This window comes from Squalius cephalus (assembly GCF_949319135.1).
Source record: "Squalius cephalus genome assembly, chromosome: 13".
Taxonomy (NCBI): Eukaryota; Metazoa; Chordata; class Actinopteri; order Cypriniformes; family Leuciscidae; genus Squalius; species Squalius cephalus.
Genome location: NC_137134.1, coordinates 15,924,740 through 15,949,332, shown reverse-complemented (window position 1 = coordinate 15,949,332; position 24,593 = coordinate 15,924,740). Strand labels below are relative to the sequence as shown.

The window sequence follows — 24,593 nt, the reverse complement described above, 5'->3', positions numbered from 1 at the left end:
CATTAGTGCCTATTTAAGACCAGTGTTCGATCGCTAGTGCTGAACGCTCTCATATTGCGCTCTTGAAAATGACAATGTGCTAGTTTGTGTTGGTGCATTCCAATGAAAGGCATGGCCTGAAATGTGTCCAATAAACTTTTAGGGAAAATATCTTCTGTTGCCATGCGGCTATAGGCTTACAAGGTGATTAAGAACATTTTCTGTAAATTGTATTACTGAATCAGTTTTGAATCACTTTATGTGTGTTTTAGTGATGAATGTGCATATATATCTCTCTTTCAGTGCTGTGTCAATCTAGCGCATATCATGGTGCATATATCGCAGTGCGCTGTAGTATTTGAAAAGAAAATTGTATGTTACTATTATCATACTAATTGGCTGGATTGGTCTGTGCCAAATGTTTAACATTCAGGGATTTTAAGAAAAAGTATTGCTGTAAAACTGACAATATCTGATGGTCATGTGATCGGTTTGTTCTTGGGGGGAAAAAACTTCTGGTTTACAAAATTTTTGCAAAACTGAACTTTTCGCACCTGATATGCCATTGTAAATGTTTGTGTATGTGTGTGACTGAGTGACAGACTTTAGAAGTTTTCAATCAATGTATTGAGACGACGTTCATGCCAGTTTCTTTTACAATCAGCTGTTGCTGGAAACGTTTTGTGACCGGCGAAAGTGTTTGTATCTTGCACATTCTCATAGCTTCCACTGGCCAACTGTAAATACCAAATAAATTACTTTTAAAGGGTATGTTTGTGTCAATGAAATATTTGAAATCCACCATATCTGATTCAAATAAACAGCAATCTCCTGGACATAACCTGACAGAAGGTCTTCCTGTCAAGAGGTTGTTTTTTTTTTCTTCTTCTATCTATATATGTATTACAATTGTTTCTCTATATATATATATATATATAATTATTATTTTTTTTTTTTTTTTTTTTTAAGAAGATAATATAATCACTACCCAAGAAGCCATTTTGTTGTCATGTGGCAAAAAATAAATAAAAAAAAGCAGAACAGGAAATGATATCATAGAGGGCCCCTGACAGACCTACTACAGTTTGTGAATATTTTTTAATTATTCTTTATGCAATTAGTTGTAAGGAAATGTAACTTTGAGGATACAACACTTTCATTAAATTTAAAAATTGGTAGAAAAATAAGTTTGAAACCATCAGAAACATTCATCATCTTTATTTGTCGCTGACCTTTAACAAACAACTCAACCTAAAACAACAGGAAAATTACGAAAAGCTTTCAAATGAATCACTATAAATGATCAAATGCATGATCAAACTCTGGTGTGGTTATTTTCTGCATAAAGACCTCAATTACAAATGAATGAGGAAGTCTAAATGCCAAACAAGTGCCTCTCCAGGGCAGGTTCACCAACATGCCAAAGATGTTCACGGTTACTTGCATGTTGAAACTGCAATAGTTGTCCGTTGTCACTTTCCTTGCGGTCTACTGCCATCCAGCGGCAACCCAAGGTGTTTCTTGTACACATCCATTTATGTGCCATACGTGTATTGTATTAGGCTATACATTGATCTCATTAGGATTGTAGATATGACTCCAGATATTTATGGCAAAAAGCTGAATATCTGCAGCGCCCACTACTAGAAACAATGACTGAAATCCTGGTCTCCATCTCAGCCACGATTCCTAGCAATGTGCACTGCAGGTCAAAAACTCCAAGTAAACAGGTGTTATGCAACATCTGAAATTAAAAAAAATAATTTTTCATTTTTGACATTTATGCATTTCATCAACAGTCCAATATAGCTACGGAGCCAACGCTATAAAAAAATGCTGGGTTTCAACCAATGTTTGGATAAAATATGGACAAACCCAACTGTTGGGTTTAAAAATAATAATAATAATAATAATTTAAACCAACCACTGGGTTTCAAAAAAATAAAAAATAAAAAAAACCAACGTTGGGTTCAAAAATTAAATAAAATGTAAACCAACCGTTGGGTACAAACGTGTGCAATAGCCTACAATAGCTTAGCAGAAAATGATCTTTGAGCATCAATGGTTGATATTTTAAGGATCGAGGGACAGCAGTTTTCTCCAGTGTGACGACGATAATTCATCTAGGCTACAGCAAAACGTAGGCTATTTGAAATATTTTCCCAATTTGCGTGTTGCCTAATAATCAGATTCCGTTTTTATACCTCATATTAACTAGGGGGTTATATGGAATATGTGTACTTTTAAAAGTGATTTATGACAAATTCAGTGAAATGCAACAAAGCTAACTGAACTGATCAAATTAAAATGATTGATAAATATGATAGAAATAATTTACACACATTTATAGGCCTAAAACATACATTTTCGATATGCATTTAGTATCAAATTTTTCATTTGAACATACGATAAATTTGACTATTACAGAGCCATGAATCGCGCGGTAAAAGTTTTTGTCTCCCTTACAGTTTGTTGTATTTTTGGAAGTTTATCTTTTTCTTTTCTTATCTGATTTAGCAGTCAAACAACTGTGACACTCAAACACTATTTTTCCTTCCTTGTGGTTCTAGGCTTCCGTCTAGACTAGACCATTAAAGTGAGAGCCACACAAATCCATGTATTTTTCCATAAAAAGAAACGCATGAGAACAAAACGTTTTATTTGAACTTGGCGCGCCATCTTAAAACGCAACGCACCGTGAGACTCGACGCAACTACCCAACCGTCAGTTTGAGACACACGCGCTCGTGTGTGTGTTTAAAAACAACAAGAACGCGCCATGCGTGAACACCTAGGCTCTGTGTATTAAACTAAGTTTTTTTGTATCGTATTCAATATCACATTCAACTATGTCACTTAAACTGGCTGTCAGTTACGCAAACCGTTCCCCTCCGGCTCCGAATGACAGTTGCTTACCTGAGAGAAACGCAGCAACGGCGGTCCAAACGCGAGTCTCGTGCTGAAACATCGATATTTACACACCCGATACTCAGCAGTGACAACCTCCAGACAGCTCTAAAGTATTCACCTCAACACTTTCTCCTCGGTGAGTGAAATGTGGAAGCTTTAGGTGTGTCTGCTCGCAGGTGTGAATGTAGCTCTATTGGCTTTCCTTTAATTCTCGTCATTTACTCTTCTCAGGCCGATAAGCCTGCGGCTCATCTTCAGGAAAAACCGGTACAGGTGGTCACATGAGGGTGTGTCGAGTCAGTGCTTATTAAACTCAAACAGGTTGGATATGCGTGTAAAAACATATTATGCTGAATAAAAAAAAAAATACATTTCAGACTACTTGAAAATAAGTATCCACAATGTTGTTTATAGTTTTACTTTTTGCAGACGGAAGGAAACTCGAATCTTGAACTCAAATCCTACATAAAGCGATAGTTCACCCAAAAATTGTCATGAAAATTGTCCCCCCAAAAAACGTTGTGTTTGCTCGCAAAACGTTTCGTCCTTCGCGAGCGAACGCAAAGTTTCTTGGGGGAACATAAAAACATTTATTTTTCTTCCCATTTTCCCCCCATTCACCATGTCCCTTTCGGTTCTCCAAATGTTCCAAACCCCTCACTTTATGAATGTTTTGCTGTGTCAGAGTTTTGGGTGATTAGACTTTCAGTGGAAGGCCAGAAATCTCTCAGATTTCATTAAAAATATCTTCATTTGTTTCTGAAGATGAAAGAAAGTCTTTTACATGAGGATGAGGCCTACTTTATGACAGAATTTTCATTTTCCAGAAAAGTGTAAAATTTGTGGCACTCTTGTTCTGCAGTGCTTATAGAGTCGACAAGTAGGCTTATGTGAAGTACAAGTATACTGAGAACGGCTCCCATTAAAAATAAAAGCCCTCATATATGCTCCACATTTGAAGAGTGTTGAGTGTATGATATAAAAAGAGAGAAAGCCACAGACATTCCCATAGTGCTGTGTCGTTGGGCCTCAGGCTGTCTTTCCTGGAATGACATCTGGCAGGTTTGAGAGTGGGTGGCAGTAGGGCGCATGCTGGGAGTTTTGACATGAACTTGTAACCGATGTTTGGGTATAGCCGGTTACACTAATATCTTTAGTAACTTTCAAAAATAAGTCAGTAAGAAACATTATTATGATAAATACTTGATAGGTTGGTCTAATGAGTTGATGTACAATCAATTTATTAATTTATTACGGAAGGACCACAAGATGACACTAGATTCTTTTGGATAAAAACCCTATTAAACTTCAACGCTAACTTGTCCATTTGTGCCTCAGACATGAATGCAACTTGTGGAGATGTGTGCTATTACTTTTCAACAGAATGAAATCATATAATTATTACAGCAATACAAGACTCCTGTGATGAAACAAAACAGTAAAGTTCAACAAGGGTAAAAGGCTCCATTGATTTTATTCCCTTTTCAACCACTAGATGGCACAAAAATTAAGCTCAGCACTTTTCTTAACAACCACTTTTGATGATGGCAATAGCTAATTTTTTTTTTAAATTGATATTTATACATAATCTGAAAGCTAAATAAATAAGCTTTCCATTGATGTATGGTTAGAATAGGACACTATTTGGCCGAGATACAACTATTTGAAAATCTGGAATCTGAGGGTGCAAAAAAATCGAAACATTGAGAAAATCACCTTTAAAGTTGTCCATTTATGTTCGCGATTGTGCTGCATTCATTCAAAAAAATAAATGTTTTATATATTTACGGTAGGAAATATACAAAATATCTTCATGAAACATGATATTTACTTAATATCCTAATGATTTTTAGAATAAAAGAAAAATCGATAATTTTGACCCATACAATGTATTGTTGTCTATTGCCACAGATATACCCGTGCTACTTATGACTGGTTTTGTGATCCAGGATCACATATATACTATAAGAATATCCTGTAAGTTTCAGAACTGAAAACTTCCTTGTTAGTCCAAAAACAGCTTTTATTGTCAGCAAGCCCAGTGAACGACTTGTTGTGGAATGTGCCTATCTATGATAGATAGGTGAAAGACGGCCTCTGCAGAAAAAAAATCAACGCCTTCTTCACCATTACAAATTTGGCCCCGCCGATTGGCGTGTTTGTGAGATGATGAGGAGAGAAGAAAGATGCAGGATCACTCCATTAAAATAACATTACCTTCCAAAGGAACCTGATGCTAGAAATGTGGTTATTTATTTTCAACAATGTGAATGTCTCAGTTGAGCATTATTTAGACTATTTGTATTCAGTACTGTACATTTCACTGTGGATTCTTTGGTAAATCAGTCACAATTTCGGCGCAGGCTTCGCAAACAGACTTTTACGATATGTACCCGACAGTATTGCCTCAACATGTAACTGTGCGTTCACACCGCCGGCGGCGAGAGCGTCAAAGTGGCCGGAAGCCATTCATTTTCAATGAGAGCCGGCGGCGAGCTCCGGCGAGGGCGGCGCGGCGCGTCTTGGACGGCGAGAGCGGCGAGAAGAGTTGAAATCAAGTCAACTTTATGGTAATAAGCTATGACGCGGTTCGGCGGCAACCAGCGGCAACCAGTCGGAATGTAGAAGTCCTCCGCCTGAGAGGATACGAGAGAACACAATTTTGTAAACTTTGGTTCCCACCACATTAGTTCCTAAGCAAAATGGAGGAAAAATTAATCATTTCTGTTGCGGGTTTCCCGTTATTGTACGACTTGTCATCCATAGTGTTGTCAGTTGATTAGAAAAAGCTGCGCAACACTATTTATAGGCAACATTTTCGCGCTAGAACTTCTTTGAACTAAAAACGCTTGTTTTTTAAGCAGGAATGCAATTCATTTGCTCAAAATAATAATGATTTTGACCAATTGCAGCAACGTTTTTTGCGGCCCCTTTAAATGAAGTTTTTTATAAAATCACGCATTCTAATCTACGTCAGAGCGTCAGAGCGTCCCCGAATCTTTCTACGGCGTCGGTGGCAGGGCGGCAAGAGCGAATTTTGCCGCTCTCGCCGGCGGCGGTGTGAACGTACAGTAAGTAACTGTGTTAATTCTAATGCCTGATCTGTCACCAGTGATTTCTGATTTATGTAATGATTCATGTACAGTCAGATGTTCTTTGTCTATGTGTCACTAAATCAAACCAGTGACTAAACGGTCAACTTAACATTGTTTCTCTTTGTAGGATGAAAATAATCTGTTATTTAAACTGTGATTAAAGGCACATTATGCAAGATTTGTACCTTAATATAACAGCTTCGAAATCATTTCGATGGTAAACGAACTCGTAGTAGGGACGCCGCTGGCAAAACCAGCAATGCAGGTTTGAGAGGTGGCACCCCGACAAATCTCGCGAGAATCACGACTTACTTTACGGCACAACGTCACATACATCAACAACATATGAAGCAGCCTCTATAGAAGACACTAGCACGCATTTCAGACGTGAATCATGGCAGAGTCGCCGAAGAAAACAAAGAAAGCGCAGTCGGAAGAGTACAGCGACGGCTCTGCGTGAGTGGTATTTACGACTGTAACGTTAAATACAAGTACTCCACAGTGACTCTAGGGGTCGCTGTTTGAGAAAAACGGAAACTGCATAGTGTGCCTTTAAATTATATAGCCTATAGAAAGCTATCAAAGAACGCTGGAGCTGTCAATCAAACAGCTCCAGCTAGTTCTGGACTCTCACCAAAACTCCAGTTATAACAAAGTTCCTTTTATCTATATGGTTATAATCAACGAATATCTTATTTACATTGTGTTTGTACTGTTAGTTATGATGAACGGATTCGTTAATGTACCGAAATCGAATTGCAATGATGAGATCACTGCATTCATGCGCTCAACATGTCTATGATCCGCAACATGCTCATCTCTTTCATGCCACGATCTAAATACAATGCTATGATCAACACTTTTCATGATTAGTTAACCTTGAGAACTGTAATAGTAAAAACGTGCTAAAAGTTTTCAAAAGAGTTAAACGTAATATTTAATATGCAAAGATGTTAGCCAATCAGGTCTCACAGCAGACACACCCCTTCAAACACAGCATTCAAATCAGAGGGCTAAAATCAGGGTTGGAAAAATGCCTTTTATTTCTAAATTATGACCATTTTTATGTAAAAATCATACTAACATTATAAGTGCACCCCAAACATTATAAAACAATGCAGTTCATGACCCCTTTAAGTTGGGTGTCCACCTTTGAGATAATCACCATATTTATAATGAAACCATCATAAATAAAAAAAATATGATATTAATCATATAATAAAATATCATATTTTTTTACTACTGTAAAGCTAGTATTTGTATCAATAATTTTTGCCCCATGCTGGTTTAACCTGTGTGTGGGGTAAAAGTCCCACCTTGTCACCTCATACATTTATATCTGAGATTTTTAAACAAACATACCACTTTTATGATTTATTTTCACACAAAATCTGTTGCTCCATAGATGTTCGATACAAATTTGTTTTTGTTTTTTTCTGCAGTCATACACTATGGGAGGAGTGAAAAACATTTTTCTTAGGGTGTGCCTTTAGCCCTGTTGTACATCTTATGTGTTTGCTCAGTCATCAGCTTGAGGCCTGAAATACATTTTTGCGCAAGAGCCAAGCATGCATTGCTCTGGTGTCGCTGGGACTTTTTCTTTCTTTCTGTTTTGGTGTTTACTTCTAAGTGTCACAAAAACAAGTTTTGTGTTTGAACATAAACATATATATTTAAATTGGTATTTTTTAAAGGAATTCTACAATAATAAAATACATAAAAGGACATTTTAAAAAGGTGTTTAAAAGTAATATGATGAAGGTATTGTAAAACGTTTCCCAGTCTATTTTAAAGTGACCTTCACATAACAAAAAGAAAGAAAATGTGAATCTAAAAAACAACCGCTAAAAGTCGTTGACATTAATGACAGAAGCATTTATAAATTTATGAGAATGCATGTAAATAAATCATGAAACAGCTTAAGAAATAAAATGAACAGTAATAACTTTTTTTTATCACCAATAGTATTAGTCACTGTTACTATTTTTGGATGACATGTCTTCCCGACATATTAGTGGCCATCCTCCCACCCAACCACTTGTTTCCAGTTATCACAACCCGAAAAAAAGGAGGAGGAAACAACACATGATTATGAGTAGAAACAATAAATATATCTTTTGGACTGAATAAGCAGGTGTGTCTTTGAAACAAGATTTATCATGATGCATTTATCATCAGATGGAATGTGCTGATTTATACAGTTTTCACCTCATTTCAAATGAAACGTTATTCATCTCTGTAACAAGGTTTAAAGTTCAGAGAAGGAGGAAGAGGGAAACACAATGTTCAATGAAACTTAATCTCATAAAATAAATAAACACAAAACGAATGTGAAGCAGCAGCCCCTCACGGTTGACTGCCACATAAAAATACAACATCAATGTCCCAGGCCTGGTCCTCCCTCATCCTGCTTGCCACAATCTCCTTCCTCCTTGATGGTAATGCATCAAAATAAAACTGCAACTGTTTATTTTAAAGGATGCTTTTATCCAGAATGACTTATTATAGGCGATTTAACAACCTCCAGTTTTCCAACCCAAAACTTCAACCACTACACCTATGACTAGATGAGTTCAAGCTAGATTTTTGCCGGAATAAAGCTGCTACTTCCAAAGAAATCTGACCCAATGTCCTGTCCATGAATGTCATGACAATTGATTCACACCCACTCTCCCGATAATAAATAGCAGCCCAGATTACTCAGTTTGCAATGAGCTTCAGTGACAGGACAGTGGTCACAGAGTACTGACTGTCTTCAAAGAAATCTACTTGTACAGTTGTCGTTCAATTCATCAATGGCTCTTCAGCTCTTCGGTTATATCATGTCCATTACTGGACTGTGTGGCCTAATTTTGGGCACATTTACAAATGAATGGAAAATCACTGGACACGACAATGACAAAACTGTGTTTTTAGATAAATACGAAGGACTGTGGATGGAGTGCAAAATATCCACTTCGTCTGTCGTGCAATGCACAAGTTACAATTCTCTTCTTCATCAAGCTTGTGAGTATCTGTCCAATGATTTATGGATCCATCTGCTGTTTGACTTATTAAACAGATGTGCTCTGATTGTTGCTGTGCTTTGCAGTTGAAATTCGGCTGGCCCGAGTAATGATGATCATCAGCATCACTATTTCAAGCCTCGGCGCGCTGGTAGCCATTTTCGGCCTCGGGTGCACGAGATGTCTAGACGAGAACAAGCAGTCGAAGGACAGAGCTGCCTTCGCAGGGGGAATCCTTTCTGTGTGCAGTGGTGAGTTCAACCCAGATTTGAAAAATCATAAAGAAACTGGAGTAAAATCGAACTTTTTATTGCTGTCAAATCGATTAATCGCATCTAACATAAACGTCTGTGTGTGTGTGTGTATATATATATATATATATAATCGGATACATATATATAATAAAACTGTATATATATATATACAGTATATATATATATATATATATATATATATACATACATAAATATATATATATATTTTTTTTCAATGTATATGTATATATATATATATATATATATATATATATATATATATATATATATATATATATATATATATATATATATATATGTATGTGAATAATGGCATATATCCAGTCAGGCTGTTTTTAACAATCGTTTACAAAATTTTATGTTATGCAATTAAACGCGATTAATCGATTTGACTGCACTGCTACTAGTGATTTTTAAGCAAATTTTCCAATATTTTTCTTGGACTATCAAAAATTCCTTTAAATTGAAACTAGTATAGTTGCTAGTAAGTACCTTGTATTCCTAGGTTGTTACTTAAAACTTTTTTGGAAACTGTTTACATACTTTTTTCAGGATTCTTTTAAGAATAGAAAGTTCAAAAGAACAGCTTTTATTTTAAATAGAAATCTTTTGTACTATTGCATTATTTTAATTTAAGAAGAAATTAATACTTTTATTCAGCAAGGATCCATGCAGTAAATTGATCAAAAGTAAAGACATTTATAATGTTAGAAAAGATACTTTATTTGAAATACTTTCTATTGATCAAAAAAAATCCTGAAAAATTTGTCACTAAATGATTTGTGAAGTAATGGAGTAATGATGCTGAAAACTCAGCTTTGCATCACAGGAATAAATTACATTTTAACATCTTAAAATAGAAGACTGTTATTTTAAATAGTTAAAATGTTTTACTCTATATATTTTGCAGTAAAAAGCCTAAATTTATATCTCTGTGAGATAACATAAGAAACGTTTTACAATTGCCTCTGATGTCCCTAACAGTTAAACTTAAGCCTTATGAATATGTGCATTCTTTTTTCTTATCTTTCTAGGTCTGTTTGCTTTGGGCATAACCAGCTGGTTTATGTATGGAATTGTTGAAGATTTCTTTCAGGAGGACAATCGGGATAGGTAGGAGTTGTTTTTTTTCTTTCGTATTGTTCCTAGTATTCAGCGGAGCTTCATGTTTGACATGAGCTTCATTTTTGTACTGATTATGTACTTAAGTACTGATTATGAATACTAACCATCTGTGCTGGGTCTTTGTAGGTATGTGATCGGCAGGTCTCTGATTGCCGCATTTATTGCGTCTTTGCTTTGTTTATGCGGAGGCATGCTCTTATGCGCCTGCAGTGTGACGCACCTACGATCCAACAAAAATCTCAGCAAGCCCCCCAAGATTCCTGGAAAAGACTATGTTTAATAATCCTGAGAACCATCTGAATACCTGAACTTAATCTGAACTGTTGTGTACAGTATGCGCACGCATTGTGTTGATAGATAAGTATAAATACATTGGATTTAGTTTTCGGTTTATGTCATGATTAAAGCATTTTTTTCATAGCTTTGATGTATTTTTAGATGTTTGGGATGGGTCTCCACATTCAACTTTGACCTCTGAGTCAGTTAGCTATAAAACAAGAACGCTGTGATTGCTTCATTAACAGTTCAGTGTTGACCACAGAGGAAGTAATGTCATATCTCAGTAACAGTAACTTGAACTATTTTAAGACATTTTTAAAGAGGAAGATTCTAGGCTTATATGTACTGTAGATTATATGCCAATGCAATATAAGCTTGTTATTTGATGCTTGTTTATTAATGTTTTTTAATATTTTTTAAACATTTACTGTCATTATTTCAGAATTACACAATAAAGGTTTGCTTTCACCACATGCACTTGTTTATTATCCCTCCTTATAACTGCGGAATGCTAAGTGTTTTTAGCACTTAGCTACAACATCAAAATCCAGAACAATTCACATTTGTGCTAGTTACGAAACGGATACAATAAAAAGGAAGTTTCAATAGTCAAGTTATTTTTATATTTATTACATGTCTCTCTGAAACTGATTCTAATTGTGGTATTAAGGGGTCAAATATTTACTTGATTCCAATTACAATCCACTTCCGAGAACTGTATATTTAACCATTGTCCATAGCAAGGGCTGCGTTTAAGTCCAATTATTTATGCCCTTCCCTCGCTAACTTCCCTCCATCTCGTTCACTCAAAATTATAACAATACAATAAACTATAACAGTCAGCTTAAGGTATTTTTTTCCTAACAGCCCAAGCATACATACAGACCTATAGAATGGTGCGTAAAACAAATTCACAGGGAAAAAATAGAAGTAGATAGAAGGCTTTGGAGGCACTTTGCGTGTTTAGGTGTGATATGAACACGGGGCGGTTTTCATTCATTTGGAGGGTGCGATGTCTTCACAATATCTCATCTGTCAACAATATTGAAATATTGGATTTTCAGGAGAGCTGCAGTATGATTTCGGTCCTCTAGAGGGACTTTCTATACTCATCCGGGTCTTTTTTGCCTTCTCTTTTATGAGTAAGCCTACTGCGAATTCAGAGTTTTTCACCTACTACATAGTAGGAAAGTATGCTATTTCGGACGCAGCCATTGAGTTGACTCGCTCCTTCTGTCAAAATCAAGAGGCGAGTAGCAGAGGGTCTGTCCAAATAAATTTCCCTCGCCCACTTGACAAAGTTGAACGCACTTAAAATTGGCTGCAGGGATTCTTTTTTTAGCCAATCAAAAGGCTTTTGAGACGCTTTGCATATTCAGGCATGATATATATATAGCTGATCTTGCTTTATCTTGGCCTTTTCTGCCACAACAATTGTGTTTTACAAACACAGTTACAGCAGCCAAAGAAAAGCTATTGCAAGATGAACGGGTACCAAGAGCCCAACTAAAGCAAACACTGATCACCACAATGGTGACTTCAAATGAAACAAATATCAACATCTAAACCTCTGTTCATTCTCATTAAGATCTGCTGTAGATGTCTGACTGAAATAGTCAAAGTATCTGTATTTTATGTCTGTGATTAAGGGCAGCACAAGTGTCTGAGCCAGAAATTCTGGCAGTTTCTCTCATGATCTAAAGATGTGTGATTTACAGATGTTTCCTTTATGTTCATGATTTCTGGACAAACACAAACTGTCTGTGAGTTGCTTTGCAATTACAAAAGGAAATTAAATGGAAATAAACATGAGTTTTAATTTAATGCATCCTGAGAGTTTTTATTTGGTCCAGAAACAGTATAAATTATATCTAAATGAGACCATAAATGATGTTGAAAATATGTCCACAATGGCCACATTTGAACTAGTTTTTAACCTTATACGAAGGCTCCATGAACGTCTATCAGACGTGCAGAACACGTCAAAAAAAGACGTCAAAAAAACTTTCATTCTGGCTCCTCAGTGGACGTCTTTTTAACGTCCGACTTTTGTGACAAAGACATTGAAAAGAAAGTCTTTTGGACATCATTTTGTTTAGTGGTCATCCAGGACTTTCGCCTTCTGTTTTTCGAGTATTCAGACATGTTTTTCACATACCATAGCAGGGAAGTATTCGATTTCGCACACCAGAGAATGCTCCTTAGCGATTTTAATGATAGCTCACCACGTGTAACGTTTCGGGCCCAAGCCCTTCATCAGACTGATGAAGGGCTTGGGCCCGAAACGTTACACGTGGTGAGCTATCATTAAAATCGCTAAGGAGCATTCTCTGGTGTGCGGACTCATTGTTTACCTTTGCTACTACTTGTCTGCCCAGCACCCAGTTTTATTGTTTTGGATGTGCGTGCTGTACCTTTGAACTCTATTGTAAGTATTCGATTTCGGACGCAGCATAAAGATTTTCATCACTGGAGGGAGCGAGAGAATCAAAGCTCTTGAAATGAGAGGCCGATCTTCCTTGGTTTGTTTCAGTTTGACAGATAAAACTACCATGGTAAAGCCAAAGGGGGCTATTGTGGCATAAGTTGTAGAATATAATCTTGCTCACGCTTAAAATAGAACTGTTTACATTGTTGCTAAGTTGAGCATCTGATTGTGTATCCCTGACATATAGGCCTACTCATTTAAAACGTTTTAAAAATGATTCAACTTTTAACTGAACAATTGAATTAAATGGATTTTGTGATGGGCTGATATAAACGTTTATTAAATATTACATTTTCAGGAGAGCTGCAGTATGATTTCTGTCCTCTAGAGGGAGACGTTGAAACCGTGAGGATCTTCGCTTTTGGGGCTTTGTGAGGATCTCACTGGAAAGTTCTGTCTGTGAATCATCATTGTATAGTCTGTAATAGAGACACGAGTCTTTTACATTTAAATCACCGTTTAATGTTCTAAAATTTATAAGCTCTAATATGTCGCTGTTCAATGCAATAAAAGTAAGTCAGCTGGGGGTCGTCAACAATTGTAGTTTCCGTCATGTGTGGGCTGTAGGGGAGGGAGGAGTCAGCTCAGAATGGATGGGAGGGACGGGGGTCATTGTTGAAATGTCTCTAGAAATTGGTCATTCATTATGAGTGACAACGAAACTGCCTTGAAGCTTAGAACGGTAGTTCAGCCGTAACTTTCATTAGTCTGTTCCTTGTCCCACATAGGCTCATTGGGATTGTTTATCCATCATTCGGAGCGCATTATTTTGCGCACCATATTACGGAGAAGATGGATGTGAACCCCAAACTCTACGGCTTTTTGACTTGTATACTCCAGACACTTTTGTTGTCATCGGCCACCCTGGAACCGTTTGACCTGCTTTATGCAAACGGATTGGAGGCTTTTCATAAAGGAGACTATGGCAATGTGGTGCGGTACATGGAGAGCGCGCTGAGCAGTTTCTCTGAAGTGCGCCAGACCAAAATCAGATGCAGACTGAAATGCAGAGACCAGCATCGCTTTGACAGCCTTCTGACTGATAAGTTTTTCGAAGCGATTCTTTATAGGGCGCACTGTTTAAACGAATGCTTTGAGGGAAAACTTGGAGCTCAGTCCATGCATAAAGTTAGTGAGGATGTCTATCAGGATTTCAGTAGAAGAATTCCCTATAACTACCTGCAGCTTGCGTACAGAAAGGTGGGTACAAGTTTGACCACGGCTTGTTTAACAGTGAGGTGCGTACATCAAACGTTTGAATGAAACGCTTCTGAGCATCGTTCGAACGCTCGAAGGGAACATTGTTGTGCATCTTACGTATGTTTGAATGATGCATGTTGGGCATCAATAACGGTGGACAAACTTTCGAGCGTTAAATCAAGAATTTCCTTCAATTAAATTTAAGTTAGAACATTGAAAATCGAACATTTGTGATCGTTAATCTGTGTTTGAAGGTTCGAAATAAACCTTTTTTTTTTTTTTTTGCGCTGTTGTGCTATTCTAACCAGTTGTCTATGTAGGCAGCTCACAAAGGTTTTAATACACAGCCTTAGTTTTCTATTGGTGAAAGTCGTAAATACACATATGAAAATTTAATTTGTAGTACGACATGTTTGTTACGCAATTCTGAGAGCCACCTACAGGGATGGGATGGGATGGGAAGGGGGAACACTCTAGAAAACGTGTCTATAAGTCTGTTAACTTCAAATGATTCATATGCATATTGGTCTTACCCGATTTAAGTGTCTATAAGTGGTGCATGATGTAAATTTAGCGCTACAGAACTGGAACTGAGGTCAAACACACTTAGGCTACAATTTTCTGCAAAATACCACAAGTGAAGTTATAAATCTGTGGTAGTTTCATATATATGTACAAATATTTTACAAAAAAAAAATAAATTCTGGAAGGTTCTGAAGTTGAAGGAAACCAATGAAGTTGCTATTTTACAGATATATTGCTGTAATTGTGGTATTTATATTTCCAAATTTCCTCCATGTGGTATTTCATAAAATGGAGTTCGATATGGTATTTGTGTTTTTTTTCTGAAAAACTGTCAATACCATAGCAGTAAAGTTAATGAGGTATTTGACACCTTTTAGGCTTTCAAACATGGCCATGTTGTGGCCATCCAGAGCTTTGATATTTTAATTTATTAAAGGGTGAGTTTACCCCCAAATTTTAATTATCCCATAATATACTCACCCTCAAGCCAATATAGGTGTACTATTTGAGTTTCTTCTTTAAGCCAAACACAATTGGAGTTATATTAAAAAACATCTTGGCTCTAAGCTAAATAATATGAGTTAATGGTACCTTGTTTTTTGAAGCCAAAAAAAGCGTATCCATCCATCATAAAAGTAATGCATACAGCTCCAGGGGGTTAATAAAGGCCTTCTGAAGCGGAGTGATTCATTTTTGTAAGAAAAATATCCATATTTATAACTTTATAAACTCTAATCTGGGTTCCGGCCAAAGAGTGACCTCTGACCCGACGCATGACGTACAGTGCATTCACTCTGATTATAAAGCTTGGAAGAGCCAGGATATTTTTAAACATAACTGCAATTGTGTTTGGAAGAAAGTCATATACACCTATGGCTTGAGGGTGAGTAAATTATGGGATAATTTTCATTTTTGGGTGAACTATCCCTTTAAATATAAAGAGGCAGAAAAGGTTCACATAAAAAAAGGAATACACAGAAGACCCCATAGACAAACTTTCTGCATTTTGTATGTTGTAACCCTTAAAATCCTAAAAAGATTGAGATATTTAGAACAGCCCTTAGCTGGCAGTCAAGACCGATGGGAACAGAGCGTGACATTCTGGGAGCAGCGGGCTATTCTAGCCAAATCAGACATGTGCCTTTGCCCAGGGACAGAAAGAGATTAAAAAGAAAAGCGCTTGAACTCAGTAGATGAAGTCGGCACAGTTCTACGATGACCAGGGCGAGAGATCAGACACATTCCTGTCAGCACTCCAGGTCGTTGAATGTCATAAAGAGATGTCTATGTGTGTATATATGGGGTGATATTTGTAAAACATTCCACCGCTCTTTGAAATTTTAACCACACAGCCCTCTTTCCCATCATAATCCTGGCATAAAGAGGCTTTTCGGCCTGGAAGCAGGGGCCACAGACGCCAACTGTTACTTCATTGACAAGCTTGTGTGTTTGTTTTCCTGGGTCAATCAGTATTTATCTAGGCAAATATTTTTCTTAAAGTCTGTTTGCTGTTCTGAAAGGAAAGGCACCAGCTTGTTTTGGGTTATGAATGGAGGAGTTTTGTGCCAGCAGTCACCCCTGTTGCTCTGTCATTTAGTTTTTAATCAACAAGTCCAATCAGAGAAGGATCAAAGCTCAGTGAGAATGTCCTGTCAGATCTGTCATGTGTTAAGCGAAATAGAAAGTGCGGCAAAATAATCATGCAAAAGCACATCTTATACTGAGTTGAGCTTGCAGGCTCACCTAAAAACAAATTGCACATGGCCTGTAGTTCGATTCAAGCGCAAATGACTCTTATGAGAGTTGAATTGTTCAAAATGACTCACTAACTTAGGAATTACCAATTTGAATCTGCCTGACGAATCCTTCACTGAATCAGTAACAGCGGTTAGTGAATCATCCGACTTACTTGCCAAACTTGTGATTGTTTTCAGTGATATTTGTCTCGAAATGAAATTTTCTTTTACTCAACAACCAATATTTTATGATTATTTATAGTCAAAAAACTTTTATGCAATAACAGATTTAAAATTGTTTTATCTCAAGACAGTACTTACTAAATAATCATAGCACTGCAATAAAAATCTTTATTATTTATAATTAATTCTAATTATTTGTAAAAATAATACAATTTTATTAATTTATTATTATTCTTTGAGCTGTATCTAACTCTTAAACCAACACATTATTTACTAAATAATCATTTGAAAATGCAATAAAAACATTTAATAATAATATGTAAGCCATCATATTGCTAGAGTGTTTTATGGTAATTTTGTTTAAATTAATTTTATTATTTAAATGTTTTGGGCTATATCTAACTGACATAATCCTTAATCCACAGCAATAAAAACTTTTATTATTAATTAATAATGACAACATTATTATTATTTAAATCTTTATCTTGGGCTATATCTAACTTGTATGCTTAAAAACCTATGCATTTCCCAATTTTATCAGTAGACCAGTTCACCTGTATAATTAAAAGGACATTCTAGTTTGTTATTTTTTTTCCGTTTTTTGTGTCTCCGAAAGTATGTCCTTTTGATACTCACAAGTTTACTGTTCTACCTGTGACCTCAATGTTACTGTTATTGTCTTTCAATCTTTTCAGAAACTCAAAGCCCAACCCATATCTATTGTGGTCCCACTAGAGGTGGGCGATATATCGTTTAGACGATAATATCCAAATTGTTGTCTGGACGATATGCAAAATTGGGATATCGAATATTTCATAATTTGTACAATCCGACCCCCCAAACATGAAAAGAGCTGAAAGAAGTTAAAGAGAAAACAAATAACGCACACTATAACATTCTAAACAATTATATGTAGCGATTTTTAACACTGTAGGGCAGTACTATTCCCGGAAGCAACGAGTGGCCCAGCCCATGGTCCCGTGTCGTCAAAAACGCACGAAATAGTGCGCGCAGAAGCACATGCGCAAAACCGTTTTGTAAAATGATATAAGAATTATTTTTATTTTATAATATGTCATTTTACAAAATGACATTTTTCAAACCTACGTTTTGTGCATTTGCTCCTGCGCGCACTTTTTCAGTCACAACACAGCAATCAGAGGAGGACGCGCTGAAAACTGTAATGCTGTTCTCTTCCTTCATAAATGGGGAAGGTTTGAGTTGCAGAGGAATTTGTGACTTTTTCACCTGTTCAACCACATCAAAGTTTCGTAATTAGTAAGTCCGTGCTTTTTCTCTTTTTGTTCTTATGTGCTGAAGGGCTGCTGTGCCTTGGTGAAACGGTGTTTGTACGTGAAGAGCTCTTTTCCAAAACGCCATAAACCTAAAAAGCTGCCTCAAAGAACCAGCAAAAGTAATGATTATGTAAAATAATGCAATAAGACATTTTAATTGTTTATTAATTTCTGTGTCGGCTGCAAAGATGAAGTTTATGATAGGCTATTCTATTGACTCGCGATCTTTGCAGTAGGCTAGTGAACGCACTGGAGAAATGCACATTTATTAAGCTACATAGTTTTATTTTTATTTTTATGTATTAAATCCAGAAATTGGTAATGAAAAAAATATTAAAACTAAGATACAATTAATACAAAACGAAATTCGTTTTAAAGAAAGGCTTTGTGCTTTCTGTTTTGAGGTCTCTGTGAAAGTTTGAAAGTCTTTTAGACTTTTAGACTCGCGTCCATAATGGAGAACTGTCACGTAATATTGTTTTTTCCTCATAAATGCAAACACGAAAAATAAAAGACAAAATACTTTTTTTTAAAAAAAGACAAACCATCAATTTTTTTTTTTTAAAAAGATGGATTTAGCGTTTTGGGGGAAAAATTTAGGGATTTATAGCGTTTTGAAAAGAACATTTTTTACTTTGAATTTATCATCAACAATATTGTTGTTTGATTTAATAATCACTGTTGCAAGAGGTGCCTAGTTCCGTTTTTTTTTTTTTTTGTGTTTTTTGTAAGTGCACAAAGTAGGGGCTAACTCAGATTCTGTTTAGTTAGCTCCTTTATTGTTTTTTTTTTTTCTATAGCCTACAATAATAAGTCAAATGCAGCAAGTCAAAAGACCAACTGGACCTTCTTTGCCAGTTTGCACACATTTCTTTGAAGGATGGCAAAAATATCGTCTGAATATCGATATCGAGATATTGGAAAAAAATATCGAGATATTCATTTTTGTCAATATCCCCCACCCCTAGGTCCCACCAATGTTAGGACAGATAACATCATGGAAACGCCTTGTGAATTGCGCTTTGGCACCATTGTCTTTCTACCATTTTCTTTGTAATCAACCCAACACAATCCAATATAACATAATTGAACCCGTCGTATATATTTTCCTATAGATAAGCGATGTGGCTACCCAAGCTAGCTAAGCAAGTGCTTGTGTAGCCTACTAAGCAAACGGTGCACCTGCGTTGCCTGGAAAGAGAGTGTGTGTGAGTGTGTCAGGTTTCCCCAGCCACTACACGTTCGGTTCGTGCCCATCAACATGCTCAGCCAGACAGCATGGCACTTCCTCTGCCAAACATTTTCTGGATGACCGACTCTTAAGCGGATAACAGCACAGCAGGAATGTGTGGGCACGTTGCCTTATTTCATTGCACAATAAATGGCCCTGCCTGGGATTACCAAGAAGAAAACATGACCACTGAATTGCGTGCGCTTCCAAGAGACTGCAAATTCTGCAAAGGCAAGCTGCTTCATCGAGCCAGATGTGTATCTCATGGGGGGTTGTATTTTCCAGATCACAGGGCCAAAGTTTTGCGCTAGACGGAGAGTGGAGATGAACAACAGGTCGCAGATATCCAAGTCTTCGACTCTGTCCGTTCTTGTTAATCTTGATTTACATCGCATATTTGACTTTTTTAGTCCCTTATCGGTGGATCTTCTTTGATTTAGTCCCACATAAAACTGTGTCGGATATAATGCTTCTCCATAAAGATAGGAATCCCATTGCTCTGGTTTTAGGAGTCCTGCGGGGTCACAGGAAAGACCCAGAGCTGTTGGGCAAAGCCGATGAATGAAAGGACTCTTGGGGGAATTTTGGCAAAGCCTGAGAAAGTGTGGAAAGTGGGATGCGGCGGCCAAGCAACATCTGGTTGCTCTGACAAATGGCTGTCTGCAGTCTGGAACAGTGTTCCTCTATCACTCTTGGCTCCTCTTCCACTTATTTTGAATGAAATTATGGTTTCCATCTATATGAGTCTATGAAGAACAGTGTTTAACATTACAAATATTTATCTAGTATGTTTTAGACTTTCATAAAACATGAAAAAAAACCATCATAGTTAATGAAGTAAATGGTAAAGTAAATGGTCCCACAGGGATTTCATTATCGGTCAAAGTAAATTTATTCATTGGAGTAAACATAATGCTGTAAACTTGATCTTTTGGAGTCCACCTCTGCCTGCATAGAGAAGTGGCAGGAAATCCATCAAAACAATAGCTCTGCGTGTGTCGCACGTGTGCCATTGAAGAGGAAATTGTTTCTATTTTGGACAGCTGAGACATGGGGAGTCCCCTCTAAACTTTTTGTGTAGTTAAAGTGTACAGTGTCTGGCAGATAGAGCAAATTAAAAGAATAGTTCACCCAAAAACATGAAAAAAATGTTTTGCAGAATGTTCACGCTGCTCTTTTTAATAAAACATATTAACACCAGGGGCTTGTGAATAAGAAGTGTGCTTAATTCTTTTGAATGGGCACTTGTGTACTTCAGATCTTGCAGATAAGATAATATTGATGGAATAAAAGCCTCTTAAGTGTACTTGTACTATGTTTCTTAACACACTTAAATATAGTTTTAAAAAGTGCACCTTTTAATTAAAAGCTTTACTTTAAAAGAACATTTAAATCCCAGTGTTTGAATGATCCTTTTTTTATCATGTTTTAAAGAAATGCATGTTGACTAAAGTACTTGGTTATCATTTTAACTGCATGTGTCTTATTTGATATTACATTTGAAGTTAAAGCTACACTGTGTAATGTTTTAAGTTGATTCTTAGCAAAAAACACTTTGTTCTTTCAAAATGATATGTGCTCATTAATGTGTAATTACTTCAACCAACTAATCAAGTATTCTCGTAAGCGTTGAATCTGCCATTTAGAATACATACATTGGGCCTCCATCTTGAAAATACATTAGCCAAAGAGGGACATACCTGGAAATTCAAGCTTCGCCTTTTGCGTTTTTACACTCAGTGGCACCGTGACGAATGCGAGGGGGAGATTACTCGCGACTGCCAGCAGATTTGAAATAATACGGCCACTGTAGGAGTTAAAACGCTCTCGGAATGGGAGGGGCTATAAAGTAATATTCAGTTGGTAGTCATAAACAATTTCTCCGCTAGATGGGAGAAAATCCTACACAGTGTAGCTTTAATGTATTAAAGTATATACATTTTGTAATAAGTATTCGGTAACACTTTATATTACGACCCGCAAACAACTGCGTAAGTAAACCGAAATTACGGTGTACGTTTCTGTAATTATAGTGTACTTCCGTGTAGGTATAAGGGAACAATATGTTAAGTTTTGGGTAATAAAGGGGTAACAAGCAGATATACAACCTGCAAAGAACTTCGTAAGTAAACCGAAATTACGGTGTACGTTTCTGTAATTATAGTGTACCTCCGTGTAGGTATAAGGGAACAATATGTTAAGTTTTGGGTAATAAAGGGGTACAACCAGATATACAAGCAAATTATTTATAATGTAATTATTTTAAAACTAACAGGTACCTATTCTGTTAATATATCCCAGGCAAAAATTGTACGTCTGTTGTATATAAAAGTTTTTATCACATTTCTGGAAAAATATGTCTTTGTGCAATGTAGTTACAGGGTAATTTTGACATCTGTGGGTTGTAAATTATATATATATATATATATATATATATATATATATATATATATGGCTGTATGTAAGCACAGTATGATAAAAATTTAATCTGAAACAATTTTATAAACAGCTGATTTCGAAAAACATTGGCAATGCTATTTATTGGCTTTTCTTACTAAACTACTTAACATTTAGCCAAAAAAAAAAATAATTCTGCTATGACTTTAATTTAGAACGTACCATGTAGTACTTATACTTACCTTATCACATTGTATTGCAATGCCACTTAAATGTCAGGGCAAATATACTGTGTAATTAAAAGTTTTTTTTATTTTTTTTATAAGAGTAGCTTACCTTTCTCTGTAATTACTGTGCAAATAGTGTTGTTTCGTATTGTTACATAGTAAGTAGTGATTGTTACCCGTTTCAACTGTGTATTTACAGGGTAAGTGTAACTCATGCGGGCTGTAAATTAAAGTGGCGCTTGTTACCCCCTTGTTCTGTGTAGTTACAGGGTAAGTGTAACTCCTGCGGGCTGTAAATTAAAGTGGCGCTTGTTACCCCCTTGTTCTGTGTAGTTACAGGGTAAGTGTAACTCCTACGGGCTGTAAATTAAAGTGGCGCTTGTTACCCCCTTGTTCTGTGTAGTTACAGGGCAAGTGTAACTCCTGCGGGCTGTAAATTAAAGTGGCGCTTGTTACCCCCTTGTTCTGTGTAGTTACAGGGTAAGTGCAGTAAATATACAATAAAGGATCCAATTTAATTTCTGACTTTTATTTTACAAAAACATTTCAAAACACTTTTTCATCTTAATAAAACATTGTCTTTTCTACAGTATACTCAAACAACAAAGTAACACATTATACCCCCCAACCCCTTTATTTGCTTCTCTTGCTTTTCTTCTTCTTTCTTTTCTTGCTCTTCTTTTTCTTAACTTCCACAGGGGACTCTGAAGTTGAGGAGTTGATGGAGTCCCATTGGTCTTGCTGCACTGCAAAAATATGAATATATATACATGCTCTTAGCAAGCTACACCTTCAATTTTAAGTTGTCGAACAATCCTCCACTCTAAACATTTTGTGCCACCTGATATTACTGTAGTAACTGTAATTTTGAAGAAAACACATTTTGGTGAAGTTTGAGGCAGATCATGGGGGGGTTGTGACATTTTATAGTGATAATGACTGTAGTGCAGCAGAAAATGTTTTTAAAAAAGGCATAGTTGTTCTGACAGCAACAAAAAAAAAAAAAAAAAGCATGAAACACAAACATGAGGGCTGTGGCACTATAGGAACAGCATATCTTTGTGTCATTGCAGATGGGACAGCAGACTTCATCTTTTCAATTTCCTTTTTCAAAAAATCACACTCATCTTTGAGCAAGGTGATCTCTGCTTTAAGAGTGATAATCTTATCTTTGAAAGAAAGAAAGAAAGAAAGAAAGGTTAGACGTTTAAATTTTACTCCTGCCCTACTCCAGGGCTTATACTTGTGACCACTTTCCTATTTTTTAAAACATCAAATTGAAGAACTAAACATCACTGGTACTGTACATTATAAATGCACTTGTTAAAGGATTAGTTCACCCCAAAATGAAAATTTACAACGGACAACGGTAACAAACATTGGTCACCATCGTTAAGTCCAAATCCATGCAGTTTCAAAAGTCTTTTAAGTGTTTAAACGGGCTGTACGTGATCACAGCTGAAGAAGAGGTTGTTATCTAGCGAAACGATAGGTCATTTAAAAAAAAGGAATATATAATTTATAGACTTTTTACCTTCAATAGTTCGGATTGAGCTGATCAACAAACGGACAGGGAACTACGTCATCACGTTGAAAGGTCACGCCTGCGCCGGCTATTTGAACTACTATTCATATTCATCAGAATGTTATTCATATACTATTCATATTCATATTCACTGAATACTATTTCTATATATATAATCGCAAACAATACTATTTGAATTATCCTCCTACGTACGGTCGCATTGTAAACAGTGGGGCGGTACTTCGGCCGGCGCAGGCGTGACCTTTCAACGTGATGACGTAGTTCCCTGTCCGTTTGTTGATCAGCTCAATCCGAACTATTGAACTATTGAACTATTGCCACTGCCCTCAGGTTTGTGTTTCATGCTTTTTTGTTTTTTTGTTGCTGTCAGAACAACTATGCCTTTTTAAAAAACATTTTCTGCTGCACTACAGTCATTATCACTATAAAATATCACAACCCCCCCATGATCTGACTCAAACTTCACCAAAATGTGTTTTCTTCAAAATTACAGTTACTACAGTAATATCAGGTGGCACAAAATGTTTAGAGTGGAGGATTGTTCGACAACGTAAAATTGAAGGTGTAGCTTGCTAAGAGCATGTATATACTGTATATTCATATTTTTGCAGTGCAGCAAGACCAATGGGACTCCATCAACTCCTCAACTTCAGAGTCCCCTGTGGAAGTTAAGAAAAAGAAGAGCAAGAAAAGAAAGAAGAAGAAAAGCAAGGGACGCAAATAAAGGGGGGGGGGGGGGGGTATAATGTGTTACTTTGTTGTTTGAGTATACTGTAGAAAAGACAATGTTTTATTAAGATTTTAAGATGAAAAAATGTTTTGACATTTTTTTTGTAAAATAAAAGTCAGAAATTAAATTGGATCCTTTATTGTATATTTACTGCACTTACCCTGTAACTACACAGAACAAGGGGGTAACAAGCGCCACTTTAATTTACAGCCCGCAGGAGTTACACTTACCCTGTAACTACACAGAACAAGGGGGTAACAAGCGCCACTTTAATTTACAGCCCGCAGGAGTTACACTTACCCTGTAACTACACAGAACAAGGGGGTAACAAGCGCCACTTTAATTTACAGCCCGCAGGAGTTACACTT

At 36.5% G+C, this 24,593-nt stretch overlaps 2 protein-coding genes across 3 annotated transcripts in view; both read left to right on the top strand.

The window, feature by feature from the left end:
* The first annotated feature begins 1,760 nt into the window (after positions 1-1,760).
* LOC307170193 (claudin-1) lies at positions 1,761-11,139 on the top strand. Of its 2 annotated transcripts, none has more exons than XM_079891251.1 (5): positions 1,761-3,024; positions 8,912-8,989; positions 9,075-9,239; positions 10,298-10,376; positions 10,515-11,139. In XM_079891251.1, the coding sequence occupies exons 1-5, from the start codon at positions 2,880-2,882 to the stop codon at positions 10,666-10,668; spliced, it is 621 nt and encodes a 206-aa protein (XP_079747377.1). In that variant the 5' UTR covers positions 1,761-2,879; the 3' UTR covers positions 10,669-11,139. The 2 variants fall into 2 exon arrangements, with proteins under 2 accessions (XP_079747377.1, XP_079747376.1); XM_079891250.1 differs by having other exon boundaries at positions 8,900-8,989.
* A 2,613-nt stretch (positions 11,140-13,752) lies between these two features.
* The window catches only part of p3h2 (prolyl 3-hydroxylase 2), a 55,634-nt gene continuing 44,793 nt past the window's right edge, over positions 13,753-24,593 (top strand). The window contains exon 1 of the mRNA XM_079891237.1: positions 13,753-14,355. Within this exon, the coding sequence (XP_079747363.1) occupies positions 13,948-14,355 (408 nt within the window). The 5' untranslated portion in view covers positions 13,753-13,947. The remainder of the gene's footprint in view (positions 14,356-24,593) is intronic.